General features: G+C 58.9%; 1 protein-coding gene across 1 annotated transcript; it reads right to left on the reverse strand.

The window, feature by feature from the left end:
- Positions 1 to 10,405: 10,405 nt before the first annotated feature.
- On the reverse strand, positions 10,406 to 18,880 carry NEU4 (neuraminidase 4; the record flags this gene model as incomplete). Its single annotated transcript, XM_082631308.1, is given in 20 exon segments — positions 10,406 to 10,549; positions 10,553 to 10,630; positions 10,634 to 10,764; positions 10,767 to 10,871; positions 10,874 to 10,895; positions 10,897 to 11,234; positions 11,237 to 11,276; positions 11,280 to 11,291; positions 11,295 to 11,330; positions 11,334 to 11,371; positions 12,315 to 12,414; positions 12,416 to 12,482; positions 12,484 to 12,569; positions 12,645 to 12,695; positions 12,699 to 12,725; positions 12,727 to 12,975; positions 13,347 to 13,467; positions 14,173 to 14,336; positions 15,849 to 16,006; positions 18,808 to 18,880. Coding segments are annotated over 20 exon segments (2,040 nt in total).
- Positions 18,881 to 18,921: the final 41 nt, after the last annotated feature.

An 18,921-nucleotide genomic window follows, 5' to 3' on the forward strand; every position in this document is an offset into this window, starting at 1 on the left:
AACCCCACGTGTCCCCACACCAGGCCGGTGGGGGGATGGAGCGGGCAGGCAAGCGAGTGGGCTGCCGCCGGCTATGAGTGAGCAGGTGCCAGGCTGCTGGGGGGCTGGCATCTGTGGGGAAACCCAGTCCCTTCCCCTCTACAAACTGGATGATGGTTCAGTCCCCCAGGGAGGGGATGCATTGACACCACACAGGTCATCGGCTCTTGTCCCTGACTACCGTGACAGACACCCCCAACCTTGCCCCCCCCCCCCACAGCGAGCCTTGTCCAAACCCGCAGGTGCCGGGAGTACAGCAGCCCCCACCAGCTCCTCAGCCCTCGAGCCTACAACCTGTGCCTGCCATCCTGGAGACTGTCCCAGGCAGAGGGAGAGTCACCGGGTCTGGGACACTGGAGGGAACACTGCTGGAGAATCTTGCAGACGACGCGGGCTTTCGTGCCTGGAAAACCCAGGAGGTTCTGTGGGGAAACTGCTATGGCAACAGGAAAATCTAGTCCAGGAGCAGCTGTAAAATTAACATCCCGAAATAAATGGCTTCCGTACATCCAATGGTAACCACTTAGAAGAAAAAGTGATAGCGAATATTCCACCTATGACAGCAACAGAAAAGATTGCGTGTCCAAGGTGTAGATTTAGTGAGAAAAGCACGAACCTGCAGGAGGAGAAAGGAGTACCGGCGTGGCCTGATGATCTGGGGAGGATGCCTCAACGCCATCGAGACGTCAGTTCTTCCTAATTCTACAAATTTAATACGATCCCAGTAAAAACCCACATTTCTGCAACCGTAAAGTTTATCTGGAAAAATAAACGGGCAAGTAACAGCCAAGAAAACCAGGGAAGGAAAGTGAAAGAAGAGCAGCTTTATCAGATCTAATACTGATAATCATTAAAACAGTGGCATTAGCACATGAAAAGGCAGGAATAGAGCCAATGAGTGGGGAACCATAGATTTTTCCTAGGTGGTGCTGGGACAGCACAGCTATTTGGAAAGTATAGTATAGTAACGTAGACACGTCCCTCCTACCCTGTGTTTGCATCAATCCCAACCCTATGAGACACAGGAGAAAAACGTACCAGAACTTCACAGGGAGGGCAGGGATGCCGGCTCACCCTAGGTGCCATGGAAGAGAAGATGGGGAAATTATGCTGCGTAAATTGGGGAAAACTCTGTAGCACAGCAAAACATCATCACGAACAGACTGGGGAAAGTATTTGCAATATCACGCAGAAGGCTAATGCTCCAATTATAGAAAGGTCTAAAATCAGGGAGACAGCAAGGTCAGAGTTGCAATGGAAAAGCGAGCCAGAGAAGTGACGAACTGTTCACGCACATGCCTCCCACGTTATATGTACACATATGCACACATATCCCTTAAACAGGGAAAGGATGCTTATTTTCACTCAAAATAAGGAAACTGCAGATCACAGCCACACCTATTCACCAGCCAACTCGGAAAGCTTGACTACACCCTGGGCGAGGACGCTGGGAAGCGGCTGCTTAGCACTCAGGGGACATTTGTCCTTCACTCCTGAGCCCCACCTCCCGAGGGGACTGGCAGAAACAGGAAGCACGTGGGGTTCACTGTGCTGGACCTGATGGCCAAAGGCAGGGAGGCCCCGGGGTGGCAGGAGCAGGGGCCCTGCCCGGACTCCGGGTGAACTGGCTCCTGGGCGGCCGCCAGCCCTCAGGTGTGTGCAGGAGGGATGGAGACACTCGGCCCCGGAGTACGGAACCAGGTTGGGGTCTGGTCAAAAGACAAGGGGGCAGTCTGTGCATCAAAACTGCCAAAATTAACATGAAAAATCTAATTGATTCACACACTCTGAGCAAGTTTAAAAGACCACGAGCTCATACTGATACTGGAAAAAAATTTTTTAAGATGAAAGATCAGGGAGGGAAGGAAGTGGCCTCGGGTGTGCTGGCAGTGCCGGCCGCCCTGGCAGCCGCGCTCAGATAAGAAGTGAGACCGAGAGCGACACTCAGCACTTTGCATCCGCCTTCCCGTAAGGCGGCCCCTGCCACCTGCCGCCTGGCGCCACTCACTTTTTCCATTCCCCTGCTTTGCCCCAACCACGTATGTCACCGGCCTGGTGGGGCGTCGCGCCCACCCCCCGCCCACACCCGCTCCAGCGGGTCAGTCTCTGCATCAGCGTCTGTGCATCTCACGGAGCCACAGCATCAGGGATGGGGGAGAGGGGGAGGGCGGGTCTCAGGGCTCCCTGCTCCCAGCCTGAGACCCCGACAGCCCACAAGTTTCCAGGTGCTACCTAGCCAAGCCCCACCCTGGCAGCCCCTCTGCCCAGCAGGACACCCCCTCGGGCCACCTGTGCCCTCCCTGCCCCCGGCTGCTGTGCTTGGAAGTGGGGGTGGCCAGACACCTCACCATAGGAGTCCGAGGTCCCGCAAGGCCTGCGGGATGGCGGGGGGGGGCGCGCTGTGGCCAAGGCCTCCTGGCAGCAGAGGGGCTCAGGTCTCAAAGGGAGCCCAGCCTTGGGAACAGGGAAGCGGGGCTGCCGTGCGGTGCCTGGGCTCTCAGCCCTTGTGGGTTGGGGCTCTGATGTAGACGGATGCCCCTATGGTCTGAGTGAGGTTCCTGAGTGTTTGGAGACTTCAGAATGTGGGGACCCCCCTGAGAGTGACCAAGGCGGTGCGGGGGACCCTTCCCGGGGGTCCTGTACCTCGACCCGGTCGGGCTGCCCCATCCGCTGTGGGGTGGCCTGTGTTCCTGGCTCCCGAGCCCACGACTTGGGTGGGCAGGGGTGGGGGGGCTCCCCACAGCCCTCGCCTCCTGTGGTTTGGGGTGCCCTGGGCTCGCCGCAGGTCAGGGCCGCCTCTGAGAGCCACTTTAGGGGAAAGATGTGTCACCTCCCTATAGCCCTGCTTCTCGGGCCCTGTTATCTGAGCATCACAAGGCGCTCGGCTGCTGGGCCCTCAGGCGGGGAAGAGGCCCTGGGCCAAGGCACCCACACGTCCAGGCAGATGGCGCCCAGCCTCACATCTGCCCCGAGGGGCGCCGGCCCCCGGTGGCCTGCCCAGTGGGCACAGAGCCACATCTAATAGCCCCCCAGCCGCTTTGACTTCTCCAAGCCAGGGGTCCCAGTGGGGGTCATAGCTCCTCTAGATTCAGCTCCTGTTGGTCCTTTGGGCAAAATGGGGCTGGCCCAAGGGCATGGCCTGAGGGCGTGGCCTGGGCAAGGGGGCGGGGCCTCAGGCACGCGCACACCAGCATCTCACCGACCCACGGTGGCAAAATCCATGATTGTTTTTTGTTTTTATCTCAGTCTGAATTCCAAAAATATACTATCAAATGCTATTATTCACCCATTTAAAACATTAACTAATTAATTTAAAAAATTCTGTCCATCCACATTCATAGCAGCATTATTCACAGTAGCCACGAGATGGAAGCAACCTGCGTCCATCAACTGATGAAGGATAAACAGAATGTGCTCCGTCCATGTGACAGAATATTATTCAGCCTCAAAAAGGAAGGAAATTCTGAGTCACGCTACACTGCGAATGAACCTTGAGGACATGATGCTCAGTGAAATAAGCCAGACACAAGGGGATGGACACCTATGATTCCCTTATATGAGGTACTTAGGTAGTCAAATCATAAAGACAGAAAGTAGAATGGAGGGTGCCAACAGCTGGGGACGAGGGGTTGGGAAGTTAGTGTCCAGTGGGGACAGTGTCAGTTTAGGAAGATGAAAATGGGGCTGGGGTAGAGAATGGTCATTGCCACAGCTGTGGCAAGTCAGAGGCTGGAGAGCCGGGCGAGCTGATGCTGCAGCTGGAATCTGAGCTGTCAAGGGCAGAATCCCCTCTTCCTCGGGGAAGCTCAGTCTTTTCTCATAAGGCCTTCAACTGGTTGGAGGAGGCCCCCATGTTATAAAGGATAACGTGCTTTACTCAAAGTCTGCTGATTCAAATGTTAATCTCATCTAAAATGGAATATTACTCAGCCATAAAAAGAAATGAAATTGAGCTATTTGTAATGAGATGGATAGACCTAGAGTCTGTCATACAGAGTGAAGTAAGTCAGAAAGAGAAAGACAAATACCATATGCTAACACATATATATGGAATTTAGGGGAAAAAATGTCATGAAGAACCTAGGGGTAAAACAGGAATAAAGACACAGACCTACTTGAGAATGGACTTGAGGATATGGGGAGGGGGAAGGGTAAGCTGTGACAAAGCGAGAGAGAGGCATGGACATATATACAGTACCAAACGTAAAATAGATAGCTAGTGGGAAGCAGCCGCATAGCACAGGGAGACCAGCTTGGTGCTTTGTGACCACCTAGAGGGGTGGGATAGGGAGGGTGGGAGGGAGGGAGATGCAAGAGGGAAGAGATATGGGAACATATGTATATGTATAACTGATGCACTTTGTTATAAAGCAGAAACTAACACACCATTGTAAAGCAATAATATTCCAATAAATTTTTTTTCCAATAAATATTTTTTTAAAAAATAAAAAATAAATAAAAACAGCTCTGTGGGCAGCCTCCCTCCTTCCCACCTCCCAAACACTCTTGAGAGACGGCACAGGGTTTGCAGACTAAAGAAGACCACGGCCCTGCCCCACCCCACGTTCATCACGGTTTTATTATCGGTGCCGCTCTGAGCACACAGAACCTCTCCCTCTTCCCTGTTACAGACACTCCCCGGGAAGGACCCCGGCCCCCACCCTAGCACGGTGGTGGAGAGTTCCCATGGCAGGAACCTGCAGAGCCCTGTTTTCTGTCAAGGAGGTGAGGAAGTGAGCAGGCTCGGCGGGAAGGCTCAGACCCCGCTGTGGCCGCGACGCTCACGCTCCCCTCCCCTGTGGGTCCACACCAGGACAAGTGCAAGCACAAGCTCACGGTCACCTGGAAAGGGCAGGACGGGCCACCGTGCACCCATCAAATTGGAAAAAGGAAAAAGGCAAACAGCGTGCAAGAAAACAGCCTTCTCACTTGTATGGATAGCTTGTGAATTACTACTCGTTTTAAGAAAATAGTCTGCTGTTATCTATTAGAATAAAAAACTACAGAGATTTTTGCTCAGTCACCCCACAGTTGAGAATCCATCCTGCAGAAATCAGTCCCGGTTTGTAAAGACAGATGTTAAAAGATGTGCACTGCAGCTTTGTTTGCAGTGCAATAATAAGAATAATAGAAGCCATCTGAATGTCCCCAGCAAGGAAATGTTGGCTGGCCCACGTACATCGATGCTCTACAACACGTCGTGCAGTTACTAAGAAAGCATGAGCTAGGATGTGAGTCTTGAAAGGCGTCTGTGTTGTTGTCTAGACTCCGCAGGAAATGGACCCCAGGATGGAGGTTTGCAGTGGGGGGCATTGAGGGGAGGGAAGTGGCCGTGAGCCACACCAGACCACAGCGACGAGCCTCGTCCGCAGGGCATGCGGCCCGGCCAAGCACTGCTGCACTCGAGCGGTCAGCTGCAGGACCACAGTCATGCGACTCTTTTACCCTGGTGCAAAGGGAAACACACCCACGTATGTTCCCATTTATTCCCTCTTGTATGAACCTTGGGAGGGGAGCGGGCTGCTATCACCTTTAGGGGCAGAATGGGGTGGGCCGAGACTCTGGGTTGACTAATTAAAACAAGCACTTGTGGCCACTGCAATTGTTCTAATGACACACAGCGGAAAACATTCAAAAGACTCAATGTGGGAGCCACCAAATGGGCTGCAAGCTGGTCTCTACCCCGAACTGCGGGATCAGCACAGGCCGCTGAGCCTCGACTCCACATCTGGGAAATGGACATAATACCTGCTTCACAGGGGCTTTGACTTATTAAAGGGAATGGAGTGCACAAAGCATGTGACACACAGGATACCTTCTGTAAGTGCTTTATCCTTACCCCTCTGCGCACACACAGAAACGGAGCACAGTACTGAAGCAGAGAGAGGGACGGAGGAGAGAGACAGCACGGAGGAGGGAGGGAGGGAGACCCAGAGAGACAGAGACAGACAGAGACAGAGACAGATGGGGGAGGGAGGGAGGGAGGGAAAGCTAGACAGACAGAGACAGACAGAGAGACAGAAACAGAGAAGGAGGGTGGCGATGACTGCAGCCAATCAGTCACAGCAAAGACAGAATTAGTGAGTTGGAAGAAAAGTCTAAGAGTGAAGCACAGAGACAGAAAGTGATGAAAAACACACAGAAGAGAGTAAGAAGCATCCAGTGAGACAGGTAGCGTTCAGGAACTCGGGTCCCAGAAACTCTGGAAGGGAATTAGGCAACCAGTGTCGCCTGTTGGCGTCTCCCGCGGCCACTGGAACTAACTTGCTTACAGCAGCACAAACTCATCCCCCTTCAGCTCTGAAATGGGTCTCACTGGGCTAAAGTCACGGTGTCCTCAGGGCCGGTTCCTTTTGGAGGCCCCGGGGGAGAAGCCACTCGCTGCCTTTTCCAGATTCCAGGGGTCACTGCATCCCTTGGTTCCAGGCCCCTCGCCCATCCTCAAGCCCAGCATCGTAACACCTGCTCTCCCCTCTGACCCTCTGTCCCCCTTCTAAGTGCCAGCCCACCCAGATAACCCAGGACAATCCCCCATCACAAGACCCTTAACTTAATCACAGCTGCGAGGTCCCTTTCTCACGAAGATCACACACTCACAGGTTCCGGGGGTTAGGACGCCGACACCTTTGGGAGCCTGTATCCTGTCTACCAGACATCACGTCTGTTTCACATTTCCTTGGAGGTCCTGCCAGTCCAGTAAAACAAGGAAAGGAAATAAGAGGAACAGCACTGGAGAGGATACAATGCAACGGGCAGTCTGCACTAGAACCTAGAACCCCAAGCAAGGCCCGACCCGGCCTGGGGAAAGCACCACAGGCACATGACAGAGCCTGGGGAAATGCCCAGGGGCTGGTCCATCAAGTTGGAACCGAGGAAGGAAGGAAGAGGCTGGGAGAGCACAGGGCCATCCCAGAGGGCCTGGGGGGTCAGATCAGCCTGCGGGGTAGTGGGAGGAGGCAGCAGAGGAGCGGCTCCTGTGGGCTCAGGCTGGGCCGCACCTGAGGACCAGCGGCCCCGGAGGCTGGACAGCTGGGCACTGCTCGAGGTACAGTCACCCAGGACCAGGGAAGCCAGGGCCACAGGCCCCAGAAAGGTTGACCCCTGCAGGCCAGCAGCTGGATCCAGGCCCAGAGAGTGGGGAGGGCCTTCCCTAGCTCAGCTGCCCCCTACAGCAGCAAGCACCAGGTGCCCTGAGCCCTCGGGGACCAGCCAGAGCAGGTGCAGGTGGCGACAGGCCTCGGGGGTGGGTGAGGACAGTTTTAGGAGGGGGCCCAAGCTGCCATGAGCCCAGGGACTCTCCCCACAGCCTCCCTCCCTGGCTGGGGGTGGGTCACACCTGGGGAAGCCCTAACTCAGAGCCCTCAGCCGCGGCCTAGACCATGAGGAACCAGGATGGGGCCCCCGAGGAAGCCACAGCTCTGGGATGAACCCAGTCACCGAAGGCCAGCTCTGCTCACTTGGGAGACCTCACTCCATGGCTGGCCTGCATGGGGTGCTCGATGGAGGGGACTCACCCCGGCCCGCTGGGAGCCCCGTGGCGGGAGGAGCCTGCCCAGGATGCAGGTGCAGGAGTGAGAGGCTGGCCGCCTGCCTGCCGTGCCCGCCAGGACTCGAGCCGGTGTCACAGTCCCCACACAGGGACAGCCGGGACCTGCCCTGGCTGGCGCTCGCCCTCCCCCAGGTAGGCCAGCAGCGCTTTCCCGAAGTTCCACAAACAGGGCAGCCTGAGTAACAGGTGTCTGTCCCCTCTCAGTTCTGGAGCCAGAAGCCCCACGTCAAGGAGTCCCAGGGCCGTGCTTCCTCCCCAGGATCCAGGGAGTGTCCCCCTGCCTCTTACCTTCTGGGGGCTCCAGGTGTCTGTGGGCCTGTGGGCATGTCCCTCCAGTCCCGGGCTCCATCTTCACATGACTTTTCCCTGATGGCCCTTTTCTCTTATAAGGACACTCACTCCTGCCTGACTTCGAACCCAGCCTAACCCAGGATGGTCTCCTCTCAATCCTAACCTTAATTACATCTGCAAAGGCTCTACTTCCAAACAGGTCACAATCTGAGGTTCCAGGTGGAATTTAGGGGACACTAATTACCCAGTCTGGAAGTGAGTACAGGACACTGCCGTACACACCTGTGACCTCTGGGCCTCTGGAAAGCCCCACCTGCCCGTCTTTGCTGGTTTCTGTGGCTTAAACCTGAAAACAGAAGAGCGGACTCAAGCCACTGCCCAAAAGCCCCAGGAAGAAGGGTTGTCCTTACGGGGGACTGAGGTGGCCTGGAGGTGGGGGGGTGCCTGGAGCCCAGTGGTGACCCCTGAAAGGTGGCCACCCCTGCAGGGACGGCTGACAGTGAAGGAGAGCAATAAGGTGTGGGGGGGTGTCTCCTGGCTCCCAGGGGACTGGCTGTTCTGAGTTCCCTGGGGACCCTTGGGCCTCCACTGCTCAAAGCCTTCCTGGACATCCCCACCCTTTGGGAAGACCGTGTAAGATGTCATGCTGTCCCAGAATCCAGGCTAAGGAGGTGACAGAAACTGGGGCCATCCAGGGACACCCCAGAGACGCTCATCACGCATGACTGTCAACTGGGGAAACTGACCAGCCCCAGAAGGTCGCCCTGCAGGGTCCTCATCATGGAGCATCGGGGCCCGTAAACAGAGCTGGTGGGGAGGGTGATAACGTGCTAAAATGAAGCCATATATATATTTTTTTGCAGTACGCGGGCCTCTCACTGTTGTGGCCTCTCCCATTGCGGAGCGCAGGCTCCGGACGCGCAGGCTCAGCGGCCATGGCTCACGGGCCCAGCCACTCTGCGGCATGTGGGTTCTTCCCGGACCGGGGCTCAAACCCGCGTCCCCTGCATCGGCAGGCGGACTCTCAACCACTGCGCCACCAGGGAAGCCCAGCCATATATTTTTAAAAAGAATTTCTTCCTGTTTTACCCCTAGGTTCTTCATGACATTTTTTTTCTTAAATTCCATATATATGTGTTAGCATACGGTATTTGTCTTTCTTTTTCTGACTTACTTCACTCTGTGTGACAGACTCTAGGTCTATCCACCTCATTACAAATAGCTCAATTTCATTTCTTTTTATGGCTGAGTAATATTCCAATAAAGACACAAAACCTACTTGAGAATGGACTTGAGGATATGGGGAGGGGGAAAGGTAAGCTGTGACAAAGCGAGAGAGAGGCATGGACATATATACACTACCAAACGTAAGGTAGATAGATAGTGGGAAGCAGCCGCGTAGCACAGGGAGATCAGCTCAGTGCTTTGTGACCGCCTGGAGGGGTGGGATAGGGAGGGTGGGAGGGAGGGAGACGCAAGAGGGAAGAGATATGGGAACAGATGTATATGTATGACTGATTCACTTTGTTATAAAGCAGAAACTAATAAAAAAAAAAAAGAATTTCTTCAAGGAATCAGAAAGAAATGCCAAAAAGATAATCATAGTTGTGGTGGGCAGAAGGATCTGTGTGGGTCACTTTTTTCTTTATAGTTTTATACATTTCCCAAATTTTCTATAATGAACGCATTTTATTTTTATAACCAGAAAGATGTTACAAAGAAGAGGAAATAAAAAGGTGCTTCCACAAGGGCACAGAGGGCCGGTCCTGGGAGGTGACCCATCCAGGGAGGGGCAGCTGCCCCCGCTCCCCACCAGCCCCTCCGGCCGGCAGAGCAGAGACCAGGCAGATCTGGGGCTGCCACACGGAGACGGCTTTGCCTGTCCTCCTGCCCCACGGCTGGCAGCCTCCAGCACTGGAGAGTCTAGCTAAGGGGGGCAGACCCCACAGTGACATGGCTAGAGCACTGGGGACCCTCCCCAGGCTTAGACGTGGAAAGAACTGAGGAGGGACACCCCTGGACAGACACGCAGGATCCCTTTATTTCTTGTTCATAAGCCAGAAAAAAGCCCGCAGAGCAAGAGGAAAGAGGAAAATGGTACAGGCGACCAAGCACCGCGGGCTAAGCTAAGGATTCTGGCACCACCCTCCCCCCGCCACACACCCCAGCCCCTGCTGTCGGCCTTGGAAGGGGGCGGGGTGGGCCATGCAGGGCCAGTCGCCCGTCCACCCTGGGCCATCCAGGCCACCCTCCCTTCCGGCTGCACACCTCCTTCCCAAAGACCAGCCCTGCTTGGAGACTGTTATAACTGAGCTTCTGTGAAATTCAGCGAGGTCCCACACAAACACTCACCCTCACGAACCTCCATGGAGAAGCCAAGGAGCAAAGGCGCCTCTCCAGGCTGGAGCCCCGTCCAGGCCTGGGGTCACACCGACGCCCCCACCCCACCACCTCCCAGCATCCTCCGCCCCTGCTCCCCTCCCCGCTCCTCCTGGGCACCCGGGGCCAGGCCTGGCCAGAGGCCCATCAGGAGGGCTGGCAGTGCCCTGGAGGCTTGTCCCCAAGGCTGGGATGCCCAGTGCCCGCCCCAACGTTCCCCAGGACCTCCTGCAGGGAGAACATGCAGAAGGAGATCTCCTCGTAGGAGAACGCGGTCCCACTCTCGTACAGTCAGGCGAAGGTCAGGGCTCTCTCGGGGGTAGGCCTGATGGACACCAGGTCAGAGTAGCCACTGGGGCCCTCGTGGATCGCCTAGGGCTCCAGGCAGCTGTGGGGGTCCAGGGGGGACCGGCTCAGGCGAATGCCCGTATGCAGCTGTGCCCTGCGCCCCACCGGGTGGGAATACAGCAGCCACGTGGGGCTCTGAGACAAGGCCGAGGGGGGACCGGGAGCTCGGGGGTCCGGGCCCCCCTGTTCCCCCCAAGCCCAGGCCCTGGGCCAGGCTCACCAGAGCCATCCCCACATCCCTCCGTCCCACACAGACCCCGCCCCCTCGGGTGTCTCCAGCGCCCTCTTTCCTCTGGGGGTTCCTGGGGCCCAGGGCAGAGGTGTGGAGGGTGGAGGGGGTTCCTGCTACCCATGCAGCACCCCTCATCCTCCAGCCTGCTGGAGGGTGGGGCCGGAAAGCCCACAATGCTGCCCTGGCAGCCCCCGGCGGCCCCGGCCAGGGTGAGTATCAGCTCCCCAGGCAGGAAGGAGGCGCCCTCGTCTACACTGAGCACCTGCACGTGGCTGCCCAGAGGGCTCCAGGCATTGCAGTAGAGGATGCCACCGGTCTGCCCGCTGTCCACCACCACCAACTGGCCCTCACCCGAGCGCAGGTTGGGCACGAGGCCCCCGTGGTGCCAGGTGCGGCGAAGGAGTGGGGACCGGTCCCGCAGGTCTCACCGAAGCACTCTCACCGGTCCATGCGTTACGTGTAGGCTGGCACCAGCAGGCAGCCCGAGCACAGTCAGACGCCATGGCTGGAGCCGACGGCAAACGTGGCCCAGTGTGCAGGGAGGAGGGGCTGCTGGTCCCCACGGTCAGGCAGCACCACCACCCTGGGGGACGGGGAGGATGGGGGCCAGTGCCTGGGTTAGGGGACAGCTCAGAGGCAGCCATCGGCTCACTGTGCCCCCACCGTCCACTCCTTCGGGCCACCCCCAGGCTGTACAAGCCTCCTGGGTCATTAGCAGGGGCCACGAGCCCAGGCAGGCCGCTGGGCCAGGTTCTCAGCGGGTGAGCGGGAGGCGAGCCCCCAGGTGTGCGCGCTGCCTAGGCAGAGGGGCAGCTGAGGGCCGGAGGGTCTGGGCAGCCCCTCCTGGCAATGGGCTCGAGTCCCCTGGGGTGGGGTCCACACCAGCAGACAGCTCTTTAGATCCTCTGTGTCCTGTCTGGGTCTCAGAGCCTGCCCCACCCCTCTGTTTAGCTCCTACCTGCCAGGGTCTAGGTGACCCCTGCGTCAGCTTCCACATGCCAGGGTCGGAGTGGCCCCGAGGGCAGTGGGTGGTCAGGCCCTTGGGGAAGGGGCAGTGAGAGCAGAGGGAAAGCTTTGGTGTCAAGCCGACCTACCTGGCTGCAACCCTAGGCTGGGCCCCAGGGGAGGGGTGAGAAGGAAGAAGAGGAAGGGGTAAAAGAGGTGACCCACCGGGGGTTTGGGGCCAGAAGGGACCACAGCGCTCAGTCAGAGACAGGCTCAGGAAGATGACAGAGCCTGCTGGGCGCGGGACTGAGGTCTTCCGGGGACAGGACGGGGGCAGCCCACCAAACGGCGTCGGTGGCGCTTAGGCTGGGTGCGGGGTGAGGCGGGAGCTCCAGCCAGGCCCCCCTCCGCCGCCAGGGTGCAGACCCCCCGCGGTGCAGAATCCCATTCCCCGCCCCGCGCGACCCCCTCCCTGCTCGGACGCCCCTTCCCCCCCTACCCCCGCGCCCTGCAGAGCAGGCGCCCACCTACCCTGTTCGGCGCCGCCCACCGCCTCCGCCGTGAGGCCCTGTGCGCCACCCCAGCTGCGCCCCGCGTGCCGGCTGGTCGCGCCAAAGAGGCGCGCGGCGTTCTCGCTCGCCCGCAGCGATCTGCGCGGCCTCACGGGTGTGCCCGCGCACGGCGATGAAGAGTAAGACTGGCCGTGCGCGCGACGTGCACCGGGCAGGGGTTCCTGGAGCGGTGCTCGTCCAGGACCGCTGTCCCCAGCACGCGCGCGGCGCCCCACTGCGGGGAGGGGGCCGAGCCTCAGTCCCCAGTCCTTCCGCGCAGCGCGGCCCCCGCCGCCCACCCCGGGCTCACCCGCACGGAGCCCCCAGCCAGCGTGCCGGTCCTCTGCACCAGGCAGTGGGCTTAGGCGTTGTCGGGGCTCAGCCGCTGCTCCGGCAAAGGCCAGCAGGATGGGCCCGGGGGGCACGGGCAGCAGTGAGGGCATGCGGTACGTCAGGCCGGCCGTCTCGCCCTGGAAGCGCATGGTCCGTGCGGGGACACGCGGGGCCCCATGCTCTGCGGGCGGGCCCAGGACCCCAGAGTCAGCGGGGTCCCTCCGGGTGGGCGAGGGTTTTCTGCGGGTGCAGGCGCCCTGCCCCTGCCCCGGCCCAGCCCGCCTTCCTGTGCCCACCTGGAGACCGCCCTGTCCCAGGGCCCCTCACCCCCATCCAGGGTGGTCCCTCCCCAACGGCTATTGCACCCCAAATGTCTGGAATCCGCGCCTTTCTCCTCTCAGCATGGCCCACGGAGAGGGAATTGGTTGGTGACAGGAGCGGGGTAGCCTGGCCAGAGCCCCTCGACCCTGCGCACCCACGTGCTGGGGACTTGAGGTCATCACAGAGCCTGCCCAGCAGGAGGCTGCCGGGGGACCCCAAGGCACTGGACAAGGAGGGGTTCAGTGTCCCCAAGCAGGAGCCCCACAACCACAGGAGCCGTGCAAACAGACACGCAGAAAAGGACACAGAAAGACACGAAACACAGAAACTTGGGAGATACAGAGGAAGACAGGCTCACATGTGCTGCACGCAGACGCCAGGCTTCCGCTGCCGTCACCCTCTCAGACCTGGGGTCCTGGGGGTGGCCAGGAGACATATAGAGGGTTGCCTGCTGACCCAAGGGGGGCCCAGCAACTCTCCTGCAGATAAGGGTCCTGAACTCCAGGCCCCAGTGGGACATTTGCGAGGTAGGTGACCCACCACCCTGCCCCTCCGGGCTCCTGAGCAAGGCTGGGGGTGTAAGGAAGTCCAGCAGAGCCACCCTACCTATGGGGTACCCCAAATAGCTCACACGTGTACCCCAAGAGAGCTAGGGGCGGTACAAGCCAGGGGGGCAACAAGAGGGACCCCAAGGAGGCCAGAGAGGTCACCACCCTGCCGTCCTGCCCCTGCCCCTTCCAGGCAGAAAGGAACCAAGTGTGGGGCGGGGGGTTTAGTCTGCAGTAGGGGGCAGGGGTTTGAACTTGAAAAGCAGCGGCTCCCACACAGTGACGGGAGGAAGATGAGCGCCCTCCACGACGGCGCCCCCCGGAAGCGGGCGCACATACAGGAGAGAAGCCAGGCTGGGGGCAGGGCATGGAGGCTGGGTGGGCTTCTCAGAGCTGAGAGCTAAGAGGGGAGGGGCGGGGGGAGACCACGAGCCAGGCACCAGGAGTGCCCCAGCAGGAGGGAGCATGGCAGGGTTCAGCCACCATGAAGGCCACAGCCCAGGCGCCACGAAGCCTGGCTCCCTAAACCTTGGCTGGTCGCCCAGCCCCCTCGCCCACAGGCCCAGGTTCCTGCAGGGGTGATAGAGCGTGGCCTGGGCGGCCTTTCTGGGGTGGGGTCACCTGAGGGAGGCTCACAAGGGCGGGGCCTCAGGTGTGGGTGCATTGGGGGCACACACGGTCTGCAATCCGACGGCCCCCTGCCGGGGGTCCCGTTCTGATTCGCACAAAGGTGGGCTGGCCAAGCCCCCACCCAGGGATGGCAGTGAGTCTGCTCCCCGCAGCGCAGTGGGGTCCAGGGGCTGCGACAGGAACCGGAGGTGTCTGAGCAGCTGAGGGCCAGACGCAGTGGTAACCAGACAGGGTGTTGGGGGAGGGGAGTCCCTGTACAGCGAGGCCGGCGCACATCCAAGGACACAGTCGGGATGGAGAGAGTGGGGTGACGGGAATGAATGCACACATACACCTCCATGCCTGAGGTCCCCAAAACAGACAGACATATTCACCTCTGCCCAGGACCGCCTGCTCCTGGAAGGCTCCCTGGGGCAGTGCACTAGCCCCACCACGCTGCCCCCTGAGCCCAGCAGACCCCTGCCCAACGCCAGGTCCGCCCACCCCACCACGTCTCTGGGGCCTCTGAGAGCAGCTTCCCGTGTCCTGGAAGCCCTGGGCCCCCACCCCGGCTCTGCATCCAAAGGGCAATTGTGCCCAAGCAGGAAGCAGGTGCAGGTGCCACATGTCCCTCCAGGCTGAATGGACACAAATGGGACATTCTCTGCATTTGGCTTGCTCTGCAGGGCCCAGGACCGCCAGCAGCTGGTGCCAGCAGAAGAAGGGGGCTCAGGTCCAGACCCCACTGTGGGACAGAGCAGCAGGGATGGAGGCTCCAGCAGCTAGCTGGGCTGTCTGCTCACTGCACAGAGTGGGACAGGCCTGCCGGGCACTAAGAGCGCCTGCGCCCGGGCCGGGCCCTGGGTTTCTGCAGAGCCCCAGAGTCTCGGGGGGGCCCTCAATCTAAGAGGAAGAGCAGGCCTCCCAGGCTGCTGGCCCTGCCCAGCTTGGCCATTGCAGCAGGTTCCAGGGGTTTGGCTCGACCAGGATGGCTATAACCCAGCGTTCAGGGGAGCCAGCACCCATAAGTCTCCATGCCCATCTACCCTCCCCAGCGGGGCCCTCCCCAGGGGTGATGCAACACAGAAGGGGAACCGAGGCCTGGAGAGGAGATGGGACTTCCAAGACAGTCTGGTCCCCTGGCCCTGGACCCAGGCAAGTTACTGGGGGTCATTCTGCCGCAGCAGGGGCCTGCCCCGAACTCCTGAAGCCGGTCCTGTCTAGGCTCTCCCCTGGAGTACGAGCCAGCCCAGGTCACCTGCTCCACACCCTCTGAGCCAGCACGTTTGTCGCGTGGGCCTGCTGGCGCTGGGCACACTCAGCCTGCGGGGCTATGAAACACATGCATACGAAGGGCACAGGCCCTTTGCACACAAGATGGGCAGACTTGGCTGTCACCTCAGGATGGGTCTCCAGCCTAACCCGGGTGTCCTGTGCCCTGTCCAGGGCAAGGACTCAATTCAGACACTTCTGCCTGGTGAAGCGTCACCTATGGGCCCAAGTGCTCATGCTCGCTGGAGTGGGGCCCCGACACCCAGCCTACATCTACCCCATCCTTTAAATCTACCCCGAGGCCCTGCAGGAAGTCGTCCCATTGCGGGGGACCCATGTGGCAACTCTGGCTGAGGGCCCTCTATCCACAAGCCCATTGCCCTCAGGCCAAAGAGAGGGCCGGGGATATAGGTGAGCAGGGAGGGACTCACCGGACCCCGCAGAGCTGGCTGCGGGGCAGCTGCAGGAGAGCTTGCCTCTCCGACCCACTCACAGGCAGAGACAAGGGCCCACTCTGTGGCCGGGAGCTGGGAGCTGGCCATGCCCCAGGGCTGTGTCAGGATCCAGGACCGTCCCGCCAGCCGTGCGACTGTGGTGCAGCACAGAGAGGGGTAGGGGGTGAAGAAGTGCAGCCAGGAGGGGGCGGTGTCCGGACAGGGCCACACAGGGCTCCTCTCTGCTGGTCAACTGGCTCCACCCTGGGCCCTCACCCTCCAACAAGGTTGTGCTGGGGGCGGGCCGCCACCAGGGGCCACAGCTGACCTCCGTGGGAGACACTGGCGTCAGCTGCCCCCAGAGATGCCTCCCACGAGAAGCCAAGTGAGCTCTCTGTGGTCCTTCACACCACGACTTGGGTGCCTGCCTGCCGTTCCCTCGGCCCCCAAGATGCCAGCCCCTTTGGCCCTCATGGGCCCCACATCCTACCCCTGTGTCTGGGCCACCATCTCCTCCCCACGCCGTGGCCACACTCTAGAGCCGGGCACCGGCAGGGCAAGGCGGGGCGGGGTGGCGGTGGCACTGTGGCACCCACTCTACGGAGGCCCAGATGTGGCACACATCACCTCTGCCCCCTCCAGGGGCCCCAGGACGTCTCCAGCCAGCAGCCCGTGCCCACATAAAAGCCCAGGGGTCTGCCGTGAATGGAAAGGGGAAGACAGTGTGAAGGAACAGTTCACACAGCCTCCCGCCTCTAAAGCCCCATCCAAACCAGGCCTCCAAGTCCCCGCATCACCTGTTCGAAGCCCCCCAGCCAGAGCAGGGCTGTCTAACCAAGGTGCCCGGGGGCCACAGAAGGAGGCAGCCCACACACACACGCCTTGTTCCCTCTCCCAGGGGTTTTCATGTTTTAGTTAGATGCCAGCTTTTTTAAACATAGAAATTTCATATAAAAACCTGTATTTCCAGCTTCTCTTGAAAAATCAGACGGTCTGTCTCCCCGGCTTCCCCAACTCCCATGGGCACCGCTGGCTGGGACAAGCACACCCCATCCCAGTCACCCACAGCCCTGCTCACCAACCTTGACCCCAGCATCACAAGGCCTGGAGATGCCCCTCCAGAGAGGAGATTCACAGACTCTGCGCTCCCAGCTTTATTTGTTGTGTAGGACTTAGCGTTTTAAACAACCGAGTTTGTTTTGGATGGACACCCAGATGGATTGTTTCTGAAGTTCTCTGTTACAAACCATGTACACTTTACGTTGTGATAAATACCCCCAATTTTCCCTCCACAAAGACAGTGCCAGTTTACCTTCCTGCCAACCTCAAAGGCAAGAGTAACCGCCATTGAATTTCTACGGTCATTTCGTGTTCTTGGTTACTGTGCCACTGAGCACGGGCCCACACCCACGGTCCCAGCACTGTTGGCAGCGGTGATGGCCTGACACCCACTCCCTTGAGACAGCCTGCTCTCTGTATTAAACAGCAGCAGTGCTTTCTGCTTATCCTGGACTCACTCGCTTGCCCCCGTCGGCTGAGTGGGGGGCCTTGTTTTCTTGGGGGTTAGCAGAGCTGCCTGATGCTCAAGGCAGTGATTTGCTTTGAGTCTTTATTTAAATCGGGGTCATTTTCCCCATTCTTTGCTTAGGTTCTCATCTATGGCCCTTACTCTCCTTCCCAGACTCCTATCAGGTTGGCTCATCCTAGATCTGATTCCCCGTCTCCACTCTCCCTTGGAATTTCCTTCTTTGCATTTTCCTCTGGGTGGAGGATGGAGGAGCCTCCAGAGGTTCTCCTGGCTGACCCTGGCTCTGCAGTGTCCATCTATCCTTCACGGTCTCTATTCCATTTTTTCAGAAGTCATTTTTTCTGTTTCCAAATATTCTCTTTTATTCTCAAGTATGCTGTAATATGTCCTCTAATCTTACTGAAAATTCATTCTTCTTAAAGTGCCTCCATTAGGGGCTTCCGTGGCGCAGTGGTTAAGAATCCACCTGCCAATGCAGGGGACACGGGTCCGAGCCCTGGTCCGGGGAGATCCCACGTGCCTCGGAGCAACTAAGCCCGTGCGCCACAACTCCTGAGCCTGCACTCTAGAGCCCCTGCGCCACAACTACTGAAGCCTGCATGCCTAGAGCCCGTGCTCTGCAACAGGAGAAACCACTGCAATGAGAAGCCCGCACAACGCAATGAAGAGTAGCCCCCGCTCGCCGCAACTAGAGAAAGCCCACGGGCAGCAACGAAGACCCAAAGCAGCCAAAAATAAAATAAAAATAAAACAATTTATTTTTTTAAAAAGTCCCTCCATTAAATTGTCTAAGGGAGCTGCTGCCTGTTCTGTGGGTGGGAGTCCCCCTTTTCTTTGAAATGCTGATTCCCCTGAAAAGTGTGCACATGGCCGGACGCAGGAACACCTGAGCAGGTGCCAGGGTCTTCAGGACTGAGGGCCCCACATGGAAGGAAGGGGATCCCAGCACCAGGTGGAGGCCAGGCTAAGCCTCTCAGCTGAGTGTGAGAGAGTGGCTCGGTTGCTTGGGTGCTCCAGGCGCCCCACTTTTCTCAGGGCATAGGGCACATGGTGCTGGATGTGTGCACCCCACTCTAACCACTGGACCCCCAAGCAGCCAGGGATCACATTCTGCCAAGCAGGGCATCCTCACTGTCTCCGCACGGCCACAAAGAGGGGTGCCTGGAAGCGCCCTCCTCTGGGATTGCATCCCGTGTGGTCTCCAGAGCAACCAAGGGTTGCTGGCCCATCCAAGCTCTCCAGCAGTCTCCAGCAGTCTCCTTCGCTGGACATTCATGGAGGGGGGCTATCCCAACACAGAGCTGCAGCATTGTGTTTGGGCTAAACCATTTGTCTCATAAGCATTTCTAACATTTCTCAATCAAAAACCGTTCTTCGGTTGGAAATAAGCCTCCTACAGCCAAAGATGGGAAGCTGGGCATTCCAGACCCTTCCAGACCCAGTTCCCCAGGTCCATCTTCAAAGCACTGCCTGTGGGTGTTGAACCAGTGACCAGAGCCATGTCCCCATGGCTGGCAAACTGAGGGGAGCCCCTCTGAGCTC

The sequence above is a fragment of the Mesoplodon mirus genome (assembly GCF_964341445.2).
Source record: "Mesoplodon mirus genome assembly, chromosome: 8".
In the NCBI taxonomy this organism is placed as follows: Eukaryota; Metazoa; Chordata; class Mammalia; order Artiodactyla; family Ziphiidae; genus Mesoplodon; species Mesoplodon mirus.